At 44.1% G+C, this 27,550-nt stretch overlaps 1 protein-coding gene across 1 annotated transcript; it reads left to right on the top strand.

The window, feature by feature from the left end:
• The first annotated feature begins 867 nt into the window (after positions 1–867).
• LOC145217715 (uncharacterized) lies at positions 868–27,550 on the top strand. The gene is made up of 5 exons (XM_080085050.1): positions 868–1,221; positions 8,997–9,271; positions 16,420–16,518; positions 24,826–24,945; positions 26,033–27,550. The coding sequence occupies exons 1-5, from the start codon at positions 1,073–1,075 to the stop codon at positions 26,425–26,427; spliced, it is 1,038 nt and encodes a 345-aa protein (XP_079941176.1). The 5' UTR covers positions 868–1,072; the 3' UTR covers positions 26,428–27,550.

The following is a 27,550-nucleotide window of genomic DNA, read 5'->3' as shown; positions in this document are numbered from 1 at the left end:
CCCGGAGTCGCCAGACGCGCAGTTTACCTGCTTTTGTCAGCGAGGCCGACGCGGTGTTGCCTCGGGGATTCGTTTTCTGCTCAAAACCCAAGAACGCATCGAGAAAAAGGCGAAGTAAGCCAGCGGGTCAGTCTGTCCTCTCACTTCACTAGAACGTCGCGGCCTGTCGCATTGCCATGATGAGAAGATTTGGTTTAGAGGGATTTGTTGCGTCAGCGATGTTGCAATAGGATTTGATATTTTAGAGTGTAATCGCGCAGGAAACACTCGCAAAACTTCGTAGTATATTCAAGCAGATTTAGTCTACACTCTTGGTGTCTTTGCTACACAGAATAGACAGGCAAATTGTCTAAATTAAAAACATCAGAGAAGTTGATTTAAAGAAAGGCAATGTATGTCAAGTGTCAATCAACCGGTAGTGTGAAACAGTCGGCAGAAAAGGCAAAAGTGTAGATGCCCGTAAAGAAACCTTCGGATTATCAATGTTTGTCACTAGACCACGGAAATTTCTCCACTTTAAACGTTAACCGGGGTTACCGGGCACATGTAGTTCGTCGGTTTTGGTTGGTGCAAGCAGCAAGCAGAGCAAGGGAGCATTTAGGCCTTCAAGCGATACATTGCACCAGTCCAGTGTGATCGATGGTCATTATGGCTGAGTTAAAAATGACCAAGACAAGACCTGTCGCGGTCTGTCAGTCGTTCACCGTTCGCCGCGATATATTGATCAGCCAAGGTTCGAAGCAAGGACGCAGTGCTAAACGCAATCAGTGAAATTTGAAATGCATGTCCAGTTGCAAGTTACAAAAATCTCATTTAGTTCTAACTTCTGATAAACATTTGGGTATTGTAGACGCACCCGAGTATATGGAATAATTTTTGTTTTTCAGAAATAATTGTGAAACCTAAGATACTTCACTGCAACGGAAAGAAGCACAACGCTGCTCATACCAGTCGTGCTACTGGACTTAAAACGTAACTTTTCGAAAGGAAGCTACTGCATTAGCTGAAGCAACACATTTCACCACACATCAACTTTAGAATCCAGCAAGCACCAATCGGTCCCGTACCGTTGATGCGTTGTATGATGTTTAGACTGAGAATGGAGGAACTAACCATTTTCGCGATCGTACTCAGTATTATGATCTGGGTTATGGAGTGCAGTGTGGTCGAAGGCCGAACATTGGACCCGATTTACTGGAATACGTCGAAATCAAACCCAACGTAAGTTGATTTCTTATGTTTCGGTTATAGATATGGAGGAAAAGAAACTATTTTGTTGATCAGGTATGCGGAACGGTGCAGTAGGCTAGTGTTACGATCGATACAAATGTGGTCTTTCTATGTCAGTATTGATCAAATGAGGTTGAACTAAATCTATATCGTGGTCTTGTAATATAACCGCCATCAAACCGCTGAGGTTATCAACAACAAGCCTTTTGCTACTAAAAAAATGGCTACATCAGAAAACGTTGTAAGCGTTGTCTCAGAACATAGCGTAACATCGGGAATACCTGTAAGTCGGCTCGTTAACACCTTGTTGATTCTGTTTCGCTGCTTTGTGGCCTTTTTCACGCACCTCTTCACGTCGTAATTGTTTAGACAGCGCCGGGGACCTTTGTTTCGAAACACGGGCATTCAGGTGCTCTATTGGCAAGGTCCGTTGATGTGAGGGCCCTGTTATAATAATACCGCCTCAAACACTGGCCACAAAGCGAGGCCGCGTAGCCTGACACCACGGACTTGGTGCCTCGGCCTGTGTTGTTTCCCGCCCCTTTTTGTTGTTTTGTTTCTTGTTGCTAATTCCGGCTCAACGGCGATAAGAACAACATGGTGCCAGTTAAAAAACGCTAAACCCCGGCGGAGGCTATGTCCGTTACCCGCTGTGCCCGATTCATCTTCTCGACAGTCCTAACTGTGAGAAAATAACACTGTTGGTCGCTAACCCCGTGGCATTTTACCCATATGGATCAAAAAACACTGACAGTTGGATTATACTATTCGAAAAACATGCATGAAAAATAGTTTCAAATAGCTGGTCGTTTGGCATTAGGAATAGAACATTCAATGTAGATCTGTTATCTCGGCCATCACTTAACATCGTAAGGGAACAGTTATTTAGCGTAAAATAATAACACCACATTCTTGCACGTATGAAATTGAGCAGATCCGAACGATTTAAGCAGTGATGCCACAACTTCGTTTCTTTTCGTGGTCAACCAAGCGGTCCAAGAACGCGGGTTGTTACACACGGCGTCACGCCAGTCTTGTATTGTAGAGGCCTAATTGGGAATATTGCCAAAAGTAAACAGCATTATGTATGGAATTTCGTTGATTGGTCGAGCCGCCCGCGCTGGAGGTCCGAAGTGTTGCCATGAAAAACCTTTTTATTTTAAGATATGCTATAGTGTTTCAAACTTCAAAGCGACTTCAGTTGATTGTAGCTATAAGTTAAATGCCTTTATATGCGTTTTTCGTGCACTAAATTACCTTAAATGTGTTGTTACTTTACGTAGTTTTTGTGACGATGAACCGAGTAAACTAAAAGTCCTTTGGGCTACATATATCTTTTGAAGGTTTTGCATTTGGTAATCTATATTTCAATCAAATCATGTCATGAACTTTTAGCATCGCACGCACAAAAGCTGATAATGAAACAGCGCTGAAACAAAACTAGGGCCCGGGCCGCGAGAGGCAACGTGGCTAATTAAGCGGATCAAGCATTTGTTGCAGCATATGTTGGTCTACGGATGACCGTCAAAGCGCTAACAGAGCTTAAAAACGGACAACTGTTGTTGGAATCGCCCTTACTGGACCTTGGTCACATAATCGTTTTAAGATATTGATGTAATGCTAATAAGCCACTCTGATAATTATCGTCACGTGACGATATGGCTCAAAGTGACGTCATGATACTGGCGATTATGGTCGTCGCAACGTAAACTTCGACGCCTACGGTCGTTAGCCCCCCAATTATTATTGTTACAAGCGCGTAGGCCAGCTTAGTGTACAATCGAGGTTTAACGCTTTTGTAAACGTCTGTCCAACATCGCAAGTCGTTCCAGTCACAACGTCAGACTGGGAGACGCCAAGCTTTTGACGCGGGGTAAAACTATGTGCCCGAGTTTGGGTAAAACTAAACTTAAAATTTCACCCGTCAGAGCATTTTCGCATTGATTAGACTCACCTTGCACCTGTTCTTACATGAAAGGCGACGGTTCTGGAAATGAAAAGGTCTACATGTTGTAAATTGTTACGTTTCTTTGCTGAGATTGCTACATTGCACAAGCTCGCATTATTGACTTAAATACGTCTGTACCCGGCGGTCATTGCAAGTGGTAATTAACCAAGTTTCAAGTTACCAGGCAACCTATGATGACGACTGCTTGTAATCGTGGCGTTGGGTTGCATTACAATGACGTGTTCAAAATCACCACATATACATTCCTTTACCAAATCGTTAGCTGCGTTTACAGTGGAATTTACACCTGGGCATTGTATCATAACTGGAACATTCACACTATACAAGGCTACAAGGCCCGTGAACAATGTTTGGGGAGCTTAAAACCACTCGTGCACTACTCCACGACATCAAACGTAAGCCCACGAGGCGCGGAAAAGAAATTCGCCAAGCGCCCTTCAAGTAAATTGTCAATCGATTTCCGTGCCTAAGTCCAAACACATTGGCCGCGTGTTGATGAAGACACTTCACCGCCTGCGCCTAATTGTCGTTTCACGAAAGCTGGGCTTCCTTAAAGGCAAAGTGAGACGCAGGCTCTTTACCTTGAAGTGTCGCCTGTCTCATGTAGCGCAAGTTCGTATTGTTTGCCTCCGTTCTGACATGAGTCCCGGCTAATAATTACAAGGAGTCCTCGATAACTGGATTCGTATGTGGGAACTAACAATTGGACGCGTCATATCCAATGTCACCACAAATAGGAGTTCAGTTCAAATTGTAAACGGAGACAAGATGGTAAAATAGGAAAATACTTTACCGAATTTGAAAATGTCACTAGAGTGGTAGTGACAATAAAACCGTAACATAAAAAAGTAATAAATGAATTGACTTCATTGTGTGAGATTTACAACTTTCGAACGCAGTTTTAGAGCATTGTAAAAAAAACATAGGTTGTTTAATATCGCGGCAGAGCGGGGGTCCTTTGGCCGTTGGAGATTATTTTTGATGACGCATTATGATAAACAACTGCGAGAGAATGTGATCCAATTAAGTTCACCAGCAGGGGATGATTAACGTCTGAGAATTCGTCTTGTTTCGGTGAACAGCGCGAGACGAGCAAGATGAATTGTCGTGACCATTGTCATACTTGCATACTAAACGAGCTCTTAAGTGAATGCGTCTTTGATCCATATTTGCCGAGAGTTCAAAAGCAATATGAGCGAATGTAAAAGATTCGTCTTTAATATTGAAAAAATGCCTCTAATCGGTCATGCTTTGTTCGCTAAGCGGGGCCTCCAGACTGGTTCCATTGTGTTGAAATCGTCGCTGTCGATGGTAAACCCGCATCCTCGCCAAACAGTATGTTGCCATTGTTGGTAAGCGTACAAGTTCAGACCTCTGTAGTGCCTTATGTTTGCCTTTGCCCATTAGATCTCGCGCGGATACACAAACCGTCACAGCGTGATCCGACACAAATGTTGTTGATCAGACTGACTGGCACTTGGTAAAATGGTGGCCCGCCCAGTCACATACTAAGGAATTTCTTCCTTCCCAGCACGTACCAGTCAAAATGTCGCACACAAATTCTTTTACGTTGTAATGGTTGATATATCACAAGGGAGACTTTGCGATTTGCTGTAATTGCTCCGCACATGGTGTGAAAATGAGAGTTTATTTTGGGCTGTCTTGTTGTGCCACAACGGCCGGAATTTTAATTTCGCATGACCGGCTTTACGTTCACACGGGCGGCAGAGGTTTTGTAGCACGAAAAAAACGAAGAGCTTGTCCAATGCAAACATGCTAATCCGGTAATGACTTGCCCGTAATTGTCGCTTTGAAACGAGAATGAAATTCCACTACAGTGCGCGTCGTGTCAGCGATAAAAATTACACGAAAACCGTTTGACTGCGGTTTGCGGTGATTGTAATTTTCGTCTTGAATACCAAACTTGGGCAAAATTTAAGATGACAACAACGGTCCATGCAACCTGTTATATATTTGTCACCTGTATATATAAAAAACATTATTTTTTAGTGCAAGATAAGCAGTTGTTTTTTCAACCAAATAAAAATATTTAGTTTTGTTTAAATATCAAGAATTTTGGAAAGAAACAGACTTCATTCTGATAGCTGGCCTCAAGTTGCAAACCCAAACTAGCAGCACTCCACCACAAATTTACAAGCGCAATTCATCGGTGGGAAACACATTTGTGGAATAAATAGGATAATTAGTGTTTTCCCCGTAACTTGACTAGCCGACATGAGTGACTAGCGAAGGTTTGAGATTTGCAAAGGCTCTTCCAACCAGACGATCCGAGCAGCTAGTTCTCCCCGGGCCGTGCACAGGATATTTCAAGCATCTCTTTTCAAGTGGCAGTTCCGCTGTGCGCGGCTCAATCCAGGACGAACACACCTTGCTTTGTTTTACACTTGGAGTTAGTGGGATTGACAGCTTTGAGCTTTCAAAACCGTCCGCATTTATTTTGTGGCGTCTCGTTTTTACGCATGGGCAGCCTCGTCGATGCTGTAATTACCAGCCCGTGGGCCGTGGTCCTCACCACCTCTATGCATTACCTAGGGACCGAAATCTAATCTGCATAGTTTACAATGTACGGGGTTGGGGAGAAAACGAAATCAGGAATGCTTCTGAGATTAGCCGAATCTATTTTTGCAACGCGTCTCATTAACAAATTATCCGATGTTATAACCGCATACAGGCATCCTGTCAAAAATTGAACTTCAAATACGTCCCAAAGCAGGTTTTTAAAGCGTTCTCAATATAACACGTAAGTTAATGTACTCTGCACCTTGGTACATACTTTAGGGAAAAATTGGACTTGTTTTTGCGACATCAAGTCTGGGAATTCTATTTTAACAGCATGCCTCAGCACTGATACACGATATGCGTACTCTTGCTTATGACGCATCGATACGGACTGATTTCACCGTGTCGGCGTTAAGGAATGGTAACCAGAGGAGCCGCTGGCTGTCCCACGCTGAAGTACAACCATCCGGTGTGGTTATGCTTTGCGCAACCTAGGTCCTGGTCTATTTGAAGCAGGTGTTAGAAACTCAGTTTGTTGTATGTCACTGACCATAGGGTTAATTGCTTCCTGTGGAAGAAGATTTTCTATGAAGGAAAACTGTTTGTTGTACTACGCAGTATTGGTTTTGTCGCTGGCTTGACGCGGTCTCATGTTGGCTTTTACAAGACAAGCGCCCGACGAGGCCAAGTTAAGACGCAAGTGCAACGGGCGTGATAAAAACACGATAAAAACTGGATTAGCCTCGGTACACGTGGTGGGTGGCATGCCTATTCCGTTTCAACGTACTTAACGCACTTCACATTGTCTGGTACTTTTTTAATGAACACAACTTGTGTTAAACCAGTGTGGCTGCCTTCAGGCCTTATACAGTTTCTAGCGGGTAAATTTGTTAACATACTTCATATTTTCGAGTCCTGGCAACCGGCATGCATTCCTCCCCCGTTTTTCCGAATATTCAGCGCCCCTCCTGCTTATATCAATATTTGCATTCCCGCTAAACCGATTTTTCACCATTGGTCCTCTGGCGTCTGCGCGATTGTTTTCGTTCGACGTAGGAGCGCTTGTCGCCGCAACAAACGAGGTTTCGACAGAGATAAGATAGTCACCAGTTGTTTAGCCCACTCTGCTATTTGTTCTTTTAACAATAGTCGAAAATGGATCGAAATTGCGGTTTAAAGCGCAAACAGTTAACCTTTGAAAAGACCCTGTTTCGTGACGATTCCTTAAGAAGTTTCAACGGAGAAAATTTCCAGCCCGCAAAAAAATGACAGCTGGCTGTGTTTGGAGAAAAAACTTCCTATGCTCTTTGCGAATTAATCAATACCCGAAGTCAAAAAGCTTCGAACTCCTACGACTTCATTTACCAGCTTTTTGAAACAGTCACGAGTTATAAGCCGTTAATGCACCCAACTCCGTGTTAGTGTTATTGCGAATAACGGTAACCTGTTTGCGGTCATAGCTAATCGGATTTCTCTAAACGAGTTGACGTGGAATTGGTAGCAGTGCAGCGGTTCGCGTTGCCCACTCGCCTTGCGGTAATAGCTGCTTGTCGTATTTTGACACGGTACTGCCAGCCGGCGAGTTGTGTGACGTTGGACAGACGATCGGTCAACGCGATATGACGTGTGGGGCTAAAGGTTAAGCCAGAGAAAACAAGACACTGTCCTGCAGGTCCTTTGCCGTTCGTTTTAAACAAAAAAAAATTGTGAGCAAAAGGGTTTTCCATTTTGTTTCACTGGAGAGTATTTAACTACATGGGCATTGCGGGCCAAATTTGGTTATCAAACGTCGGTTATTGTGGCAACGCTTTGTTCTATATATAACTAATAAACGATGAACCTAGCCAGTCTGTAATCTGTACCGAACATGCAGGGTACGTGCGAAGTTCAAAGCAATTATTAAATGCCAGGTTGCTTTGATCAACGAGCGGGCACTCTTCCAAATATTACCGCACTCGCAGCCGTATAAGTACATTCAGACATGGCGAAAATTCCGCGCAAGCCTTAACCGACGACCAAGACATTCCCCTTCTAGTCAGCAGGACAGTCTGGCACCTGAAAATTAAACACTAAGGCAGCCATGACCCCGTCCAATCCACTTCGTATGATAATCATTACTGCTGGGAGCTAATTGGATGAAAAGTGAACCCACACTTCAAGGTGTATTTGGCGAAGGGCTAGACTGCTGGCGTCGTACACACATCTCTAATTAGGCATTAGGATTATAGTATCACCGCCCCTTTATTTATACAAAGTCATGTAATATTCAAAATTTTGCCCAAGGGGTTTAGGATTACGCAAGAATATAGGTGGACTTGTATCATCAACATGAAACTGCATGAAGAGGTTTTGGTGATGTTATTGGTTGACGCGCCGTTAGTTTGTGTTGCGTACACTTTCGGACCGGGCTCGATTTGCTATGTTTTTGCCTGTCACAAACAAACGACCGCTTGCTATCTCGTTAGGTCCGTGAAGCGTTGTTTAATTGCGCAATAAACATAGACGCTGTCGCCCCGGGCAAAGCAAATGCATTTTGCCGCCGCGTGTGGCAGCTGCATTCAGAACTTGCATTTCAGCACTGTGTAAAAGCAAATTGAATTTTGCCGTGTTTATTTGTAGTGGGACACGAAGCACGGCTTCTTATTGCACACAAACAATCGCTTATCACATTTCCAGCAGGTCCCTGCCTTGTGATCCTTGCAAAGCAGTTCTCACGCCTTTTGAGAAAGTTTAATCCTCACTTACAACGATGCGAATAAAATACCCAAGCGAATTTGGCGGCGATTAGATGTCCAATCTAACAAATGCGGTCGATATCTTTGTATTCAGCGTCAACTGCACATGGTGCCTCCAGCATGGTTCTTAACGCTCAACTATTAGCGCTTACCATCGATCGGGCCCGTGTGATTTTCGTGTTTGCATCGATTTCGCTGCGCAATATGCTGCTTATGCCGCCAAGCAAAATGCCAGGGCGTGTTCAGGGAATAACTGCCAATCGACCTGGAGCACTCGACTCCCTAAAGGCTGCTTTCAATTGTAAATGTTTGTTTTGTGAAAGGTTTGCCCATAAACCCTAAAGTCATCATAAGAAATAAAATTGCGCAAGATTTCAAACTGAGTATCAAAATAAATTCTGATCTTTTACAAAAAATGAAAAAGTCTTCGGGGATTTGTCTGTTTTCAATTCGAACTGGGTGTGGAAAGACAAATCAAACCACAACAAATTAACAATAAGCAGATCGAACTTTTAACCCAAGTTCACTACTGCTTTTTTTAGGTTTAAAGCCGGTTCGCAAAGCAGTATTGACGTTGCTCTTTTGGATAAACTGGATATCATCTGTCCGCGAAGGGGTCGGGACACGGGAGACCACTTCTTCAAGCTTTTCCTTGTGTCAAAAGAGAACTTCGGGACTTGCAATGCGACTGGTGGAAGACGCCTGATTACTTGTGATGTCCCGCAACAGGAAAAGAAATACACCTTTTACTTTCAAGAAATCTCCCCGTCGCCATGGGGACTGGAGTTTGAACCCAACAAGGCCTACTACGTGATATGTAAGTGTTGACAAATGTTCAAATTGTGGTAATCATTAGGGTGCGAAATAGTGGTGTTTTTGTGCATTATGGGATAAGGTTTGTAGAACAAAACTCAGAGAAAATCTCTTTTAACCCTCTTTTCCAAAACATCAACAAGAAGTTCGTCACGTCGGTTGTGGGTCGTCAGTTAGATCAAGGAGAAAAGCCTTAAACATTTTAGTAAAAGAGAACTTCAAAGCGCTATCAGGATTACTCGGTTCCGATGACAGAGCTGGCCATGCGCACTTATCGCTACCCTAAACGCTCAACATAACGCAAATTTAAACCGGAGTTTCGTTGATCGATATACTCAAGTCCCAAGGCGAGTTAGACATGGATTTCAATATATTGCGTCGCGACAATCGATTTCACACAAGCAAATGCTCTTTGCTTTGGTTATGTTTTGTAAAAGTACCACTATGCAGTAATCGAGAACATTCGTCGACAACGCACCCGAAACCACATAAGGGTGGTGTTCGGCGTAGATTTCAAAGCAAGGTAACATCGGATCCACCGAATGTGTTTAACAAGACCGCGTTAAGAACATCATATTACCCGCTTTCTGCCATGTTTGCGTGAAGCATCCCAGGTGGCCCCAACCGCCAGTGCTGACGTATTTTCAGGGGCTGGTGTTTGAAGTCTCCGCACAGCCTAGTTATTTTTTGCCATTCCTGGGCAACCTGGACAGGCAGGGAGACTTCACCTTTCGCGTGATAAGCACCGTTTAGCAGATTTGCGTGGCTAGCACTTTACCAGCAGCAGTTGGACCTGTTGGGTGGCATTTTGTGCTGCTTTTTACGGTTTAGTGCTGTCAGGGCCTCATGGCATTGTCACGCCGATTGAGCGTAACCAACCACAAGTTCGTTGTCAAGGTGATACCTGGTCCACCCACTTCGACACGACGTTTATATACGGCAACAATAGCTGCTCTTGTCAAATCCCGTCGTAAATACATTCTAAGTTGTACGCCGTCTCTGGGAGAAAAATGATCGGCGCACGACTTTACCATTCCCAATGTTTAGTTTACCTTATCGCCAAATGTACTTCATCCGAATTCTGAGGTGCACGGGCCTTTGGATAAGATTTCTCCTAAATGCCTAGTGGAAGTTGCATTTGCTGGGTAAAGCGTCGGCTCTGCCCTTTATGTGCAGGTGCGATATGAAGCCATCTATTTCCACTAGAAACGAAAATGACAGGGTGTTAGGCGTGCGGGGTAGAATAAAATTTCGCTAACCTGCGTTCATATTGCCTAACACGGGCATCGTTCAAAACTTTCAAATATACGTTTACCAGCTGTAAGTCTCGGTTAAAAACGTTGTTTAAGCTTGATTTATAGGCAGTCTGACATGTTCATGACCCCTTTACCTTGCTATAAATGCAATGAATAAAACATGGAGACGTGACCCCGGTACAGAGATTAACACAGCGCGAAAGAACAACACTGCATTTTCAACGCACAACTGCCAAAAATCTAAGATATATTTAGTCTCAAAATTGTATTTTACGTCATCGTTAAAATTGTGCTAAACAATGGGGGGCTTATTTGGAACCAAGTGCGCAATTTACGCTGGGTGGCATACTTTCATTGACGCGTGAACAGGGCAGGTGGCAACGAGATTCTGACAGGTTTTATCTTGCGGCTGTCCGATGTCACGGTCAGCGTCAGATTGCCACTGACAGATGTCCCACAGGCGAGGGAAAGCAGGCACGGGCAGTGGCAGGTCGGTTGCTGTTTGATGTCGGTAAAAATGATGAATAGCATGCGGTCTATTGGTAGTTAAGCAAGGCTGAGATTGCGGGAGTGATAACAGACGAATCGTTTAGCAAGTGGCTATGCGCCGAAATCCTCTAATGCCCTTTAAGGGAATGCAGGCCACTTTTAATCGTCCATTAGCGGTTGGCAATTTCGGTAATTGCACTAGAACTTTCCATAGCGGTCAGGTCTTTGTTTGAACGCTCATATGCGTTCAAGGCTAATAAAGAACACACGACCAATTTCACTCACGCGTATTGACTCGCTAATCCATCTTTGCCTCTCGGCTTCCCGGCGGAGAAGAGACTTTCGTCAGACCCCAGCGAACTTATTGCACCTCCGTGTTTGCCCGCTGTCGCATTCCGGGAAGCAACGGGCATGAAAATCAAGAGTAACTCTATCTGCTTTTCGTTGCGAGTACGGCCTTTCAGCCTGTGTCGTTTTTGCTGCTTCGTGGTTGTTGTCGTCTAGCTCAGAATGCGTTGCGAGTCGAGCTTATTATGGGTCGTTGCCTGTCGACCGAGCATTTACAACAAGTCCGAAAACGCGGATTGTGATCGTGCGCACCCCTCATAAGACTGGCCCGAGTCAAGTATTTAACCCCGCTTTTCCTGACTGATTAAAATACAAAACACGCAAGCTGGGTAACAGGGGTTTCTTGTGGCGAGTCGCCTTTTGTTGACACGCATCTGACGTTTGGGTGCTTGTTAGCGCAACTCGTCGCAGATGTCCAGGATTGGTTCCCATGGACTAATCGAGGTGTCATGCACGAAAAATTCCTCGCGCCTGGCAGACAGTGGCAACTCGCTGAATCGCGATGAAGGTAACCTAATATCTCTCTCAAGCAGGTGTTGTCGCGCAAAAAACGCACTAAAGTAGTGCCTGCCCGAAAAATGATACGCCAAGTTCATTTCAAAAATGCCACCAGCGCCTTTATCATGTAGCCAAACTTTGTTGTTTGTAGAACTCGGAAATTTACGCCCCACCCGTTCATGTTGTCGTTGCAAATGTTGACACTGTACGGAAATAGTTGACCAAGCCTCTGAGGCGTATGCGGTCGAAGAATTATTTTCATTTGCTTAATGCGTTTGCTATCGGTAATTATTGTAAAAGCCAGCTGCGGGCACAGTCGCCGCCCCTAAACTTCCCAGTCATCCATGGCGTCTACACCCGCGACATGTCGCCTCTGACGCGGGGCCCCAAAATCGCGACGCATTTCTGGGCATGCGTTAAATTGACACCCATGTCCGAACACGCAAAATACGCATCAAAAAGTTCACCCCTACCCTCTTTGCTCGACTTTTGAGCAACAAACGCCATAACAAGCTGTTTGGACCGCAAAATATTTTCCGTAACCGTCGACGCGCGTGATTGGTCCACTCCCGTTCTGCACCAATGCGCCGTTCAATGTGGTCCTTGAACGCGCGGCGTGCACCTTAGTTCTAAGCAACAACCAAGCGTATAATAGCCTTACCTGGCATTTGCACAGCGCCACGCAAGTAACGCTCTAGCAGTCATTCGGCAGAATAAAGCTGTTGACTTTTACTGCACAGCGCAGGGTCCAACGAATAGGATTAAATTTTTATGTTCGCCTGATATGGTGCCAACTGGCGTTACGAAATGATTAATTATCCTTCGCGGCACGTGTTTAAAAAGTAATGAGAATTCGCTTATGGGATCGGGGCAACCATGCAGCAAATGTTTACAGCCGATTGAAGTCACCTTTCCTTTCCTTCCTGGCTAAATGGCCTTACTTTGAAGCTACCCACAGCCGACCTAGGTAATTTTGAAAGTAAACAACTAGTAGGTAGGGTCAAGCTTTGGGGCCCTGGGCTTAACCGGTTCTAATTGCCAAGCGACCTTTTACTAAGGAGATAACCCCCGAGCACGACCCTTATCCCTGCGTGGGCGTTATCTCAATGTTTTGTCGCTTTAAGTGACCACATTCAGCAATATAAACTTGGATTTAACGTTGATCCCGGCGCAGGGGCCAACAAAGTATGATTTTCCCGACGTGTCTCTGCTTTAAGTTCGCCCCAGTTCAGCGCAAATCAACATGATCTTTTTCCGTATTCGGTCATGAGCGCAGACGAGAGCGCAGTCCGGCTTGTCAGGTCGCTGTTTGTGTGAAGCGAAGCGCAACGGAGCTGTCACGTGATACGTCTGGTGACTCACGCCTTTGGCGTTCCGATGCAGTTTTGTCAAGGCCTTGTTGTGCAGGCTAAAGCGTCATACAAAGCAAAGTTTGTGCCTCCGGGAAGAGGAAAACAACTTGTTTCGAGTCGTTGTTGCGCGTAATCCTTTCACGCCGTGCTTTGACAAATGCAAACGCCCCGACGTGACATTGCCCATCCTTAGTCATCAACTCAGCTGGAAAACAGTCCAATTAGCTTCTGTCAATACGGTTCGCGCGTGTGGGGTGAAAAGAAGCGCATCTAACCCTTCCTCCCCCTGCAGTAGAAATGATGCATCAATTCTGTTTGTTGCGACCTGTTCACATTTTGCTTTCGGCAAGGACTTATAGTTGTCAAAGCATTGCCATAAACTCGAGGCGTCGGCCGCTTTGTACTGCCCGCCATATATTCATCTACTGTCGAAGCAAGGTGCATGACGCTCTAATCGCATCGTAAACTCGTTAAAGTCGCAGTCGCCCATCTCAGACTCGCTATGGTGACCAGTCTTTCGTTTCTGGCTTTCGTCTCGTTAGCGGGTCACGCCTCTTGACAGTAGTTCGCCGGGCAAGAATGATTACCCACAGAAGAATCTTGTGTGAACTCTGCATACAGGTCACACTAAAATACCGTTTATAACATTGTAAGCACCACTAAAATCAAACCGCGGCATCTGCTAAATATAGGTAACAAAACATATATAACTTCTACATTAAAAAATAATGAACAGGATACAAAGGGGGATTGGTATATTTAGCTATTTGTAACCGGATAACCACCATTCGGTATGCATCAACACAAAGCGATGGAAAACTTTAATGCCATTTGCGGACTGTTTTGCGACGCGAATAAGTTTCAACCTTAAGGCTCGTGCTCCCGACTCATACTTTATTTATGTTGAAGAAACATCGCTGAGGGGATTATAACTCACCCCAAGAAGAAAATTGCCCATCCTGAGCGGACGTCTGCCTTCTATCTGCGCATTTACTTTCGCGTTATCTAACCTCTATAGTTGTGTGACCCCGGCTGAAAGGACACAACGTGGTGTGTTAAGGCAATTGGGAATTTGGCAAGAGTCCTGTAATTGCAAGGACACTTTAAGGGCACACACGATTTCGAAGATCATTTTAATTGCCATATTTTTGTTCTGCGTTTCTTGACGTAAAAGACTGTTTGTATAAATCAGAATCTCCGTAATCGCAAAAAACATCGTCGCCAGCAGTTGCTTATCTTTGGCCGTTTGAGTTTTTCTTACACGAATCGCCCATTACTGCATATCGCGTAGAAAGTGGTTTCGCCCCCGAAGCGTCTCCTAATGGCGAATGTATTGCGACTCATGAGCGACAGACCTGTCTCTCTGAGTCGGGAAATATGCAGTGGAGGAATTCTTTCGTTCAAGCGTAACTGAGCGTTTGAAAACTGCTCCACTGATACCGTGCGGAACTGAAACACGGAGATAAGAAAGTGGTTTGGTGTGTTTTTCGTTGCAAACAATTCCAACCTGTTCACTTTGCCACAATGGCTTTAGCACAAGGGAAAATCGACTTAGCATTTATAACTTCACATTACGCACCAATACAATACATTTAAAGACAAAAATGCCTAGAGTTAAAGTGCATTGGTGGTCCTTGGTTGATTTATGACAGTTTGTGTTGCAACAATCATTGCCACCATTTTGCACTCAAATTACATTGACTTCGGCCGCAAATTGGTTGCTGCAGCAATGTTGGGTTTTACGTTTCAAAAATCGTCAAACACATACTTGTCAAGAACGTGGTTTCTATCTTAAGAGCAAAAATGAGCACAGAAGTGCCGTTTCAATTGGATTTTAGCTAATACCCTTGTTTGCAAAACATCTCGTCGCATGCATGTATTGGATTACGCGCGGCGATGTTGTTTGTGGCTTTTAGAATTCGGCGTGAATTTGCGTGTGGTCGTTTGTTTGTTCGCTAATTAATTGTCGCCACTAGCCGAAGACTTTTACCTGGACAAATCCGTCCTCGGCAGACCCCAAATCCGATTACCGAAAGCTTGTTACTCGCCAGAAAAGCTTTGGTCATCTAAATAGATCTAAAAGTCTGACGCAAATGTAGTTGTTTCGCCGTGGTTTTATTGGGCAAAGAAAGGCGCGTGCGCGATTTGTGGTTTGAACACCTGCATAGCGTATTTACGTTCAACGAACTTCTGTGACTTTTAGATTTGTCATCAATACAGATTTAGCAAGACTGCATCTGTTTAGGATTAAGCGCATAACTGTGAGGCCAACAACAGCGCAAATGAAATGCCCAAATATCGAAATCATGTGGAATTAGATTCGTATTGGAATTTGGCATTCAAATTTCCATCCATCAAAAACCTTAAAAGTCAATTTCATATCAATAAATTAATAAATTTGCATTCGTTTAGTCGGAAGCACGATCTCTCATTTAGTCAAAGCAAGACAGATATAACTGTAGATATAACTGTACCGAATTTCAGTTTTCTCTCTATTAAAACGCATGACATTTATCTTAGTAACCCCACAACGCTGTGGCACTCTACGCTTTATTGGCTTCAGGTTAAAGTTGGTTCAATGGCCTTGCTTCACTGAAATAGCGTTTTTCCTTAGCCGATTTCTATTGAATCAGGTGTATGCGTTCAGGTGTAATAGTGTGTGCCGTAGAATCTCTTAATGCCGGCGACAGATGATTTTTTCCAGAACGGTGTTGTATTTACGAGCGAAATCGGATCTTAGCGGTTTTAATACCACAACATATGCGTCCTAAAACATGGAACAGTGCGAACTTTATTAAATATTGAGCAGCGCACTGCGCAGTAAAAGGTCCCCTGAATTAAAACATTTATATACCTGTCTATTAAAGTCCATTCAAAGCGTTTGGATTTATACTGACAATCACCTAAAAAGGGCCTTAGTTTTAATCTATAAAAAAGCACAACATGCTGATTATGTCTTCATAAGAATGGTATTTACACACAAAGCAATGACGTTAATTCAATCAATTATAGCTCTAAACTTCAAGACAACCACTTAAAACGAAATCAGTTTTGACGCAAATGCCATTCATGTGCATTGAATGTTGGTTATGTTTACAAACGACTAATATTTAACATTACGTAATGGCATTCGGTCAAGCAATTAAAGCTAGGCCTTGTGTCGCCGAATCGATTGACACCGCTTTAAACCAGGCAATTTTCTATTACAGCTACGTCAGACGGCACGAAGGATGGAATTGACAATAAGAAAGGCGGTGTCTGCCAAGACCACAACATGAAAATCGAACTCCGCGTTCACAAGACTTCAGGTATGGGAAACATTTCGTTTAAACTTGTCTGCTTTATGATGTTATGCAAGATTCCAATGCTGTATAGGGTTGCGGTAACGCCCCATGACACGCCCAGTGCTGGGTTAGGTGGGAAATTTATTAAATGGAGCGTATCGTATTCCATAACATTTGTGACACATCCTGGGTGGTTGTATGCAGTTTAAGGGGAAAGTTTTAGGCGGTTTAACTAGTGTTTTGCAGATTTTATTAAAGAAAGGGTTAGGGATGCTTATGAGAGCCATTCTAACCCCTTTTGTTAAACCATTTCTTTTTGAACTTTGGCGCAAGGTTGGGAAAGGTTCTCGTCTCGTTGACACGCCTGTTTTTCACATAAACATATTAGGCCAGCATCAAAGAAATAGAAACGTTGCTTAAACCGCGCACATCAGCCTGACGACTTTTTAAGGTTTGGCGAATAAATAACAAACCTTTGCGGCAAGTCTGTGGCTCGAATGCACGAAATTAAGGTTTTATTGCCCAGAATGGAATTTAAAGGCGAACTGCTATACATGGTTGGCGCCAAAACCAGTTCCACACTGATGAACAGACTATGAAAGGGGAGGTTTTAATTTGACCACAGCGCTGCTAAAAATGGTCTCGGAACTAAAAATTCTATTGTCGGGTTTAACGATAAACAGTGGTCAGCCCTCAGTGCTGTAAGTCCTTCAAATTTGTTGGAGCCGCCGTAATTCGACTTTTGACCGGCGCTTAGACGTTAAAGAATGTCGAACCATGGTTATGTTTTCATTCTAAACAAGTTCTATTTGTGTCGCAAGAAATCGGCGACCAGCACCGTTTGTTGTTCTTGGTTTGAGCGCGAACTTCGCCGAAGCTCCTGGCTAAACGGGATTTAGAAGGTTTGTCTGTAAACAACTCGTGTGAGCCGCCGCTAGAGTGACGTCTAATGATTGCTGGTAATTGTCAGGGCAGAAAAACTTTAAATGTAGGTTCGATGTAGTAAAGTCCCATTGCAAAAATTATGAATGAGTATAAATATAATGCAAGATTAATCTTCGCATTTGCTATTGACAACTAAACTTAATAATCAACGCCCCATTGTTAGGACATGTGTCTATGAATAAGTATACAGTACTGCACAATAAAATATAAATTGTAAAACAGTTTGTAAACCACATAACCTATATTCCCAACTAAGGAATAAGTACCATTCAGTATATGGCATCATGCTGTATTCCAGCATAATTCTACGCACTAATTGCCCGCTTGGGTTACTTTTGGTCAGTTGGACCCATGACCCCGGGGTGTTTGGGGACTCGGGTGGCCAGATGGGTCTTTCGTCCTCACCTTTTGTAAAATTAGATGCTAAACGCCCGGCGTCGGACGTGGGAAATTCGTCGGCCCGCCTAAGTGCCGAGGATTCGTTTACACTGAGGTTTTTGCAAGCAATCCGGGGGTCACAATGCTGGACGACGAATGGTTCGTGGGATACTGGCAGTTTTTAATGCTGGTTATTGTGAAAACAATACGCTTAACGCTTTACTTGGATTTTTGCGTCCAAAGGAGTGCACTTTTGTCCGTGTTTAAGTTATTTGTGCTTTTACATGTTTAACTATACAGTCAAATGTTCACATTTATGTGTAATGCCTTTGAGGGAGCCTTTAATCCTATTATGCAATGGGGGCAGAAATCAACAAAAACATTGATTTCAAAATCAACTTTTTGTGGCTTAGATCTGAACCTGATATCAAGTTTTATTGCTGTTTAACCCGCAAGTTCACCTTCGTTAGACTCGTTTTCGCTTCCGTTTGAAGTGAGTCACATAAAAAGATAATCGCCGCTCTGTAAACAACCTAGTATTGATAACAGCACAGGTAACAATGAAGGCTTTGTCTTGTCTAGGGATCCACTTTTCGCGCAATTTAGCCATTTTTTTGAGCGACAGACCCAAGTAAAAGGGGGCTAGCGTGCGCGTTTGCGGTCGGACCCAAAGTTTCACGTGAAAAGAAAACATCTCAGCAAGAAGCGTTGACAGGAATCGGGGCTGCATTAGGCCGGGCGATGACACACGGGGACCATTTTTGTTGACCTTTTTTAACTGAGCGCTGTACATGCCGTATAACCCTAGCGAATCCGGCAACTTGACTTCGAAATAGGGATTTCTGTTGGTGATATTCATAAACCTTTGGGCGCCAAGAGCACGTATCGTGTTTCCCTTGTCCTATATGAAGGCATTTTAATGGAGGGTTCGAATCGCGCCGAGCAAGCTATTACGTCTAGAATAATCGCCGGTCTCTCTTGCATTGCCTTGTGTGTATGGAACAACGTGCAATTATGTCGTCAATCACTTGTTCGCAATTCGTCGTCGAGAATATTGCTCGCGGTCAAAATGCTCAGTTCTTTGTTCTGCGCTGTTGGTTTTTGTGGCGGCCAGGCAATGGCACAGACGAAGTAAATCAGATAAAATATTTGCTGAAATCTACACCTGAGCGGACCCCAGGCGCATGGGATTTCAGTTGAGATAATTTAAGCCAGCAACTGTGGGAGCCCGATGTTTGATTACGTGCCCAACGCTCGATTGTGTCACGTGACCACCTGATGGCAATGATGCTTAGCAACGATCGGGATTCCTGCACGTGACTTATCGCCAGCAAGGGTCGGGTTTGCCTTCCATAGATAATACTTGCAAAAAAGGAAGTTTTAGAACGCAAAATCAGGAGCTAAGAAATATTCTAAACCGCCTTGTTTTCGTGGATATCAGAACCTTTGCATTTTACCCTTGAAATTGTAAAACATAAGGCACACAAAACCTTCAGTTTCACAGTGCTGTAAACCGGTTTGTGACATTTGCCTTGACTGTTTAAGGCTTTTCATGAAACTGAACAAAGGACCGTGGCCTACATACCTGTCATGACGCCAGCAATGTAAATTTAAACATGGGTCCATGTGCAAACGCGCCATCAAACGGGCGCCGTGCCGAAATTTAATCTCATCGCCACACTGAAAGGATGCATTGTAGTCAGTACGAAAGCGGAGAGCCTAGAGTTTAACAACGCTCGACCTTGGAATCTTTTTGGGGCAATGATCGTTAATGCGCGAGGCGGATCGCATGAATACACAAGAAAACGGCGCGATTTCGCGGTTTTGCTGGGAGTCTTACGTGGAGCCTCAAAGTCAAGTGCAAAGATTCCAGTAATTGTGATGAAGTGAAAACGGACCGGTAGCAGACTTAAACCGAACTTTCACGTGCAAGCAAGATTGCAATTCAATGCATTGCAGTGGGGGTTTCAATGCTCCTATTGGCGCCTCACATATCGACTTTTGATACGATTCACCTGGGCAATTTACGCACTTCGTCGTCTTTCCTTGCGGTCTTGGCTCGCAAGGCAGGCATAGATCGCAAAGGGTACTTGGTTTTGCCGTTTTCTTGTCACCCAAAGGCGCGGATTTAGGCTCTCAGCTGCCGGTTCAACTTCTTGGTGGCGGGTAGGTTCACTAATTTCCGTTCCGAATGGATCGTTTTACCCCGAACGGCGCACTGTTGTTTTGTCTAGCGGACAAGACGTTGATTTGTGTAATTCCAAGTCTGCGCTAAGCCAACGGGGACCGCAGAGCAGGTTTCAGACCCATTGCGCTCTACTCGCTCATCTAATTACCTCAAATTACTTTACATTTTCGGTACGACTTGTGCGTAACCTGGTTGCCGTATGCTGCGCTTTATATCATGTAGGTGCCACTTTGAAGGATAGAGCATCATGCCTGTGCTTAGGCCCTGTTAAATCCCCAGCTTCCCGTTGCGGCAAAGACCCATGTGATGCGGTTATCAATAAAAAGTGTACGCCTTTGCAACTCTGCTCACACATAAAATGAGGTTTTAAGGGTGAGACCCGATCGGGAAATCGATCAAAAATAGATCGTGGTATTTGACACAAATATTGTCCAACTCAAAATGGATTCCACAACGTTGGTTTCCTATTGGCTGAGAATTGTCACGAGGTCGTGCTTGACTTTCATGCTTATCTAACTCAGGTCGTCTGCGAAGGATTGGGTGTCACGAAAATGTCGTATAATCCACATCTTTTAGCCAGCTAAAAAACCCTTGCGGTTGCATCGACACAACACCACAGGCTATTCTATATACTTGTGACATTTAGCCACGATGTTTAGACGTAGCAACCTTGACGCGCGTAGCGAATTGCGTTTAAGGGGAACACTTGGCAAGCGATGTATTTTCGACACTTCCATCACCCTAACGCGAGGCGATCGCGATAATTTTCGTGATGAATGTGGCCTGAAATCGACGTGCCCGTCAAGCAGCGTTTCAGCCATTTCGTGAATTACACGCATCGAATTCGAGACATTTTAGGGGGTAAGTTCTCGAATGTTTCTGTAACCGATTCGAATAAATCGATTCAAGGCGTCAAGTCCGTCGCCTACAGCAGCGTTGCTCACTTAAACCTTTGCGCGGGTTCAATTCCTACAGCCAGCATACATAATTAAAGATCCCGGCATTATAGCATGGTGTGTTTGTTAATGGCGGAGAAGCGCAAAGTGACTTTATCGCTTGTCGGAATTGGATTAAATCTCTGACAAAGGTGTTTTACAAACCTGAAGTCCTGACAGGCTGCGGAATAACAGATTGCAGTTTTGAGGTGCGAAACCACATAGACAGGGGCAAAACTCGATTAATTTTAATAACCGGACGAAACCTCGGCGAAGGATGAATCTAATTTGCGAACGGAGTGCCTGAAATAATCCCGCCAGTGAGCTACGGCGCTTTCGGGGTGTTCGCGCCTCTTGTGTAAGGATGATGTACCTTTACCAGTTATCACCGTGCACTATCGTCACGCAACTTAAATCACTTGCGATAATATGCGGAAAAAATGTGCATGTTGGCGAATCGAATTGGATAGCATCTATCAAGCTATCTCCCACCTGCACGGCAGCAGAATGTGCCTACTCGAAAACTTGCAAAATGTTAGTAAAAAATAAAGGTGATTTGGTAGGGGCAGCCGCGTAGAGCGCAATAAAAACAATCGCTTAAGAATCTCTCACCGACGTCTGAAACGCGAAACCGCCAAAAATCTCTCTGACGAATCTGCTTTCCTGGGTCATTAGGCTTGCAAAAACCGCGCAAGCTGCCCTTTGCTTGTATTGAAGGGGTGTAAACAGCCGTTGGTCCTGAGTTAAACGTGTGCACCTAACTAATGACCGTCCTCATTGGTCGTTTTGTCTTGCCGCTGCGCAAATGATCGTAGTAGGAATGCGTTGAACTCACAAACCAGGTCTTTGAGGAGCGCTGCGGATTTACTTTGACGGACAGGTTTAAGGCGGAATGTTACAATTATAACACTGTAAGAGTCAGTAAACGACAAATTGCATCCCCACAGCTACTTTTTACTGTCCGCAAATTGAAAGCCTGTCGCGTTCGACGATATAAATAATACTCTCAGGGTGTTGCATGGCGGTTTTCGTGGGATATTCCAGGCCTGAAAAAACAAGCTATTCAGTTTGCCGGCAGTTCGAGCAGCAGTTAACGTTACGGCTCATTAATTTCTTGCGTCCCTCGTCGGGCCCCACTTATCGCACATGTAATCAGTATTTGAAGGCACGTTTTGCACCCACCCCCACCCAGTTTTGCCCCATCCGACGCCAGTGATTGTGGCCAACCCCAAGCAGATTTTTTTGGACGGCCACTTTTGTGAAACGCTACATAGTCGCACGATCTGGGAGATTTCCTATGACCACTTCCATTTTAGCGTTGTTACCAAGGCGTTGATTGATATTGAATCCTACTTAAACGACTTGATGTCGTAAGGCAATAGATTTTTTATGACTTCCAACGCTTTAAGCTGATGTGTCTAATGCTTTTCTATCACGTTCTGACTTAAATCGTTATTTTTGCCAAACAGTAGCAGAAGTTATAGTCAACAGTCGTTGGCGCACAGCCTTCCATGCTGGCAGATGCATTCGTCAATAAAAACACCTAAGTTTCCTGGAAAGATACGCGGCCCGCGCGTTTGATAAGCCTCTAGACGTGTTTATGACAAAACAATACGAGATCGCGATTCTCGACACCGACCTTGGGCGCGTTGTGCTTTGATGAAAAAAGATGAGATTTGTGGCTGCGAAATGCTATTGTCGATTATCGAACGAGACGCAAACGATGTGTAAATTTTAATCCGGTGCTACGCACGGATTGCAGTTCACCTTCGAACAGGAAATGATCTATAAATATTTTCAATGAGGTTATGCACACAGACGAACGTTAATCTGATTGTCCTGTCGAAAGATTTAGTTGCCATTCATCATCCATTTAAATTCGAATCCCACACGAGGCAAACTGAAGGCGACCAATTTAGGCTGTAATTGGGATCAGTATTGTTGTGATTAAACGATAAAGCTTGCGATAACCGGGGGTTATGTTTTTGCTCGTTTACCGATGAAACTCGTCACCTATGAGTCACAAAAGTTATACAGTGAATCATGACACCTTATTGATAGATAGAACTAAAGGATTTGTTCTGACCTATGTTTGTCTCAAGAATTTAACCCTTTTCCAGCTGCTGAATGCCAAGGGCGTCTTGAAACAAGTAACCAGTCATTTAATGTGATTATGACATAAATAATTAATCCACTGATGACTGTTCCTAATTGCCGGAGTTCCTGGGCCTAAAGATGTACTTGTTCGTTTTCTTTGACGAGAAATATCCCCAAAAGCGACCAACGCTTTCCACCACAGCATATAGCGTTTTTTTATTTTTCAAACATTCACACAAGTTTTTGTTAACTAACTATCCACATTTCATTAAAGTCAAATGCGTATTCGTTCACGGTGGTGGCAACTTAGGTTTTCTCAGAAACGAACGAATTGGTGTCTTATGCATGGATGCACCTGTTACATGAGTTAATCCTATTTAAGGCACGACGGTGCCGAGAAAGGATCATAATCAATCAAGTTTAGTCTTCTTTGTAGCCAATTGTACGCTGCCCACTGAGCTTAAACACAGGCAGTGCCTGTTCACAATTCAAACCGCATTTTCCCGGAAACAGAAGGTTTTTCTAGAAAACCAGTCTGCATCCTATCAATGATTGGTTTGAATAAATTCTCTTTCTGTTTATTTGGCCAAGGCGTTACACTTGCTAGCCTGCCTACGCCACAGTTGAGATAATCGTACAAGGCATGCAGACCATTGCGTTTACTCATGGGTGGTCATTGGGCCTGGCTGGTTTAGTCCTCAAGCTAATCACTGTTGCAAGGTTGAAAAGTGGTCACCGTGTTTTCCATAAATTTAGGTTCAAATTTCCAACCGCGACTCGTTGTGTGGCATTTATTCCCATAACAGCCGAAACTTAATCACAAATGTAGATTGGAATAACATACAGTGCTGATGACAGAGTACATGTTGTGTGGGGATTGTTTAAGAGTTGATAGCAACACCCTAAATTTTAGTTACTAAAGACCGCCAAAACATGGAAAAATCGCTCAATACAACTTGTTTACCATACGATTTAGTGCAGGTCGCATTAAACTTAACAGTTAAGTGGCATACAAGACAACTTGACAGAAGTCATTCACTTGATTAAAGCGCATTGACCGCCCAAAACCTGTCATTTCCAGTTCACGCCGCCGTCCCGGGCCAGCTCAACTTTACCCGAGTTTATTGACATCAACAAACAGTGACGAATGTCTTGACCACTTGCTCAGGTGCGCGGAAGGAAAAATCGCGAAACGGTCGTTCGATATTAAAGCCTTTGAATTGTAAACAGCGCTTGGACCTGTACTAATCCCCCACTCATGTGTCTCTTTCGCGCATCTTTCAATCCAAGTACATTCTTTTAGCTGATGAACCTGCGAACGTATGCCGCCTTTCGCAATTACTAATGATTGGAAATCCTGATTGATGCCCCGTCTTGATTATGCGCCAGTTCATGGATAAATGTTTTAGCGCAGCCCAGAGCGTATATTTATATTCGACGTGCCTTATGGGCGTTAGCAAATATGTCCACTTCAAAACAAATGCTTGGTGCACATTTCATATGCGCTAACTTAGTATTAAAACACATAGCATATTTTAGAACATGTTCATGGGTCTGTTTTGTCTAACATTTTTGACCGAAAGCAATTCTCCTTGTAGTTTTACGAGGCGGGGAAGTGGCAAATAATTATGGGCCCTGTTTCACCTTTCGGTGACTCACAAATCATTTACAGCATTGGAATAACGCGCCAATCACAATAGTTATGTTAAAATGCAGGATTTAGCCTGTCTTTTCCCCTTGATTTATGTCACCGAACTGTGCTTTCCAACACTTTTTTATCTATTACAGATGACCAGTACGTGCCTAGGCCTGCCCCTGCAGTTGTGGACCCACCAACCTCTGACGTCACCGTGGTACGACCCCCCACACACGAAGTAGTAAACGTCGAAGAGCAAAAGCATGAGAAAAGTAAGTTTAATTTAAATTTGAGTCACTTGTGTTCAACATAAACAAGTGCAGCTGCTTTATCTCGTTCGGCGACCGCCGTCACAGCGTCGAAACAAATACAGTGATGTTTCAATCCTTAATCCCACCACCGGCAGTGTTAATGGACTATTACCATGTATGAACACAGCGGTGACTGCTAAGTCCGACCAACTATGTGCTGAGAGCTAAGCAAAAAATATCAAAGTGGTTCGACCACCGTCGTTGTTGAGAACGAGGCAATCACGCGACTGAAATGCGGTTTACTGCTACGCTGACTTTGGTGTTGGGTTGTCACAACAATAAGGGCCGTTTATTTCATGAAGTGTCCAAAACATGCGCAAACGTGGCCCCAATACGGGTTGCGTTACCCCTAATTTCACGCCAGAGTTTTCCTGTTCCCTGTGCTTAATGTTTGTCCAGGGCAAGCCTCTGTCCCGACAACCGAGGGTTCAGCTTGTGTCTACTCTTTTGGGCCTGGTAATTCAAAACGCGTGGCATTGTCGCGGAATTCCCTGTCTTGTTTAGTTTGCCAACTACTGTCGCCCAGTAAAATGGCGATCAACCCACAAGCCTGGTTTTGTATCTCGCGCCGGTAATCCCAAGATTTCGCCCACCGCTGTTTGCTGTAATATCAAACGAACACAGTAGCTTTATATACGACTACAACATGTTGATTGAGAATTGTGATTTCTTGCAACATTGGTTTCGCATTGTTACTGGGAATTTCACACCAAACGGTTACTGAAGTTTTTATCTCCGTACGTGCGTCACTGGTTACATGCACACGTGTGATAAAGATCTCGAGGCCACCTAAAAGGGTTTTCTTACGGGGAGAAAGTGGCGAAATACCTCGGCCTATAAACCGTTGTTTTTAAAACGCTAACCGCTGCACGTTGCTTATTTACAATGCGGACCACCGGTTTTGCTTTGAAAGTCTGGTTCACCTACTTTTTGTGATTTGGCGGCACGTATTTGAAACTTGTGTGCACTTATCTAAGTTTATATGTATCATATTGTGCGGAGCGGTTTTCGAAACATGATACTAATGTTCCCAATTTTATATTTCCAGGTACAACAATTGAGGTTGTCGTTCCAACCAACTCTGGATCTGACGAACCGGTTGCCAGCAACGGCCTTGTCATCGGTATTGTGCTAGGCGCTTGCGCGGTCCTCTTCGTCGTACTGATTGCTTTTTTGGGGTACAAAGTATACCGGCGGCGACGACACATGAAGAAGTACCAGTCGCCACCGATAACTCCGACACGTGGTTCTACTCCCCTGCAACAAGTGACCCTCCTGCCGATAGCCTCCTCGTCACACCATCATCACCACGCGCACGGACGCCTGCATTCCGACTCAGACCGACACAGGACAGCCACTCTCAATTCCCACAGCGACCTGCGTCCACCACCCTCGTATAACGAGTCGTTTTTGGATAACGGCGGACCGGTGGTGGCGGTGTGATCGCCTATCGGGATGTTCCCGAGTGATTCGGGACATTTTCTATATCTCAGCGTCGTTTGGAAAGAGCCGTTTCGACGGCGAAGACAGGAGGTCGGAATGGGGATCGCCCCAGTGCTTTAGAAGATAATTGCTGCTAACAATTACGCGCTGCTTATTTGCCAAAGGCAAGCGGACAGACGCTTCTGTTGTTGGGGCCTGCCATCGCAAATCTAGCAGTGTTGTCTGCGGGCTGCCTATACGATTTAGCTTTGCGCAATTTTTACGCCAATCAGGATTTTACGGTTGATTTTCTTACTTTTTACTTGGCTTTATGTTTTACAAGAAAAGCGCCGACCATTCGAAAAACCAATGCTTTTGCATTTACCCATAATCCACCATACACAATAGCAACGCGAAAAAATTGGGGTGTGCAGTTTAAAAACGCACCGTAACATTTTATCTGACTGAAACTTAGCAATATCAGCAACCACCTTGGTTTCAAATATGATAGCGTTTTGAATTTGCGATTTTTTCAACAAAGTCTATAAACGTTGCGTTTCCCATTTATTTTGCTTTTTTACTTTCACATGCTTTTGTTCGTTGCTTTGACGAAAAACTGTAAAGACGTCGAAGTAATCGTTTATTATCGAGTTTGCTTCGCGATCGAACATCATCACGCTTTTACCGGATTAACTCTTATTGAAATGGCACAACAGTGAAAAGATTTAACATTAAAATGAACACGGTCTGATTTTTTTCAACATCTATATTGGAAGTTTGACTCTGTGCAATAGAACGTTTTATTAGACTTCGCCAGAAAACCAATCAGTTTTCTACCACTCTCACCATTTTGCCCTCAACGCTTCAATTTTAAGTAAAAACACCGGAACAGATTAAACCGTTTTCGTCGAACTTGCACTATAGGCAGAGGTGCTCAAATATTTATTGAAGGGCAGACTGCTGGCGCCCGCCAATGATATTGTTCCACAAATACGTCTGCCTCCACGCTGGCTCAATTATGGGTGTACAAACACACCGCATGTATCTTGTCGTTTACTTTGCAGTTTGTTTTTCGTTTATTCGATGGCGCTTCTTTTATGTTCTTTTCAAGCAGTCGTAAAATAAAATTTATGCTGACTTACAA

The sequence above is a fragment of the Phallusia mammillata genome, chromosome 3 (genome assembly GCF_965637545.1).
Source record: "Phallusia mammillata chromosome 3, kaPhaMamm4.hap1.1, whole genome shotgun sequence".
Taxonomy (NCBI): Eukaryota; Metazoa; Chordata; class Ascidiacea; order Phlebobranchia; family Ascidiidae; genus Phallusia; species Phallusia mammillata.
Note: the sequence above shows the minus strand (reverse complement) of the source record. Positions and strands in the feature narration are given on the sequence as shown.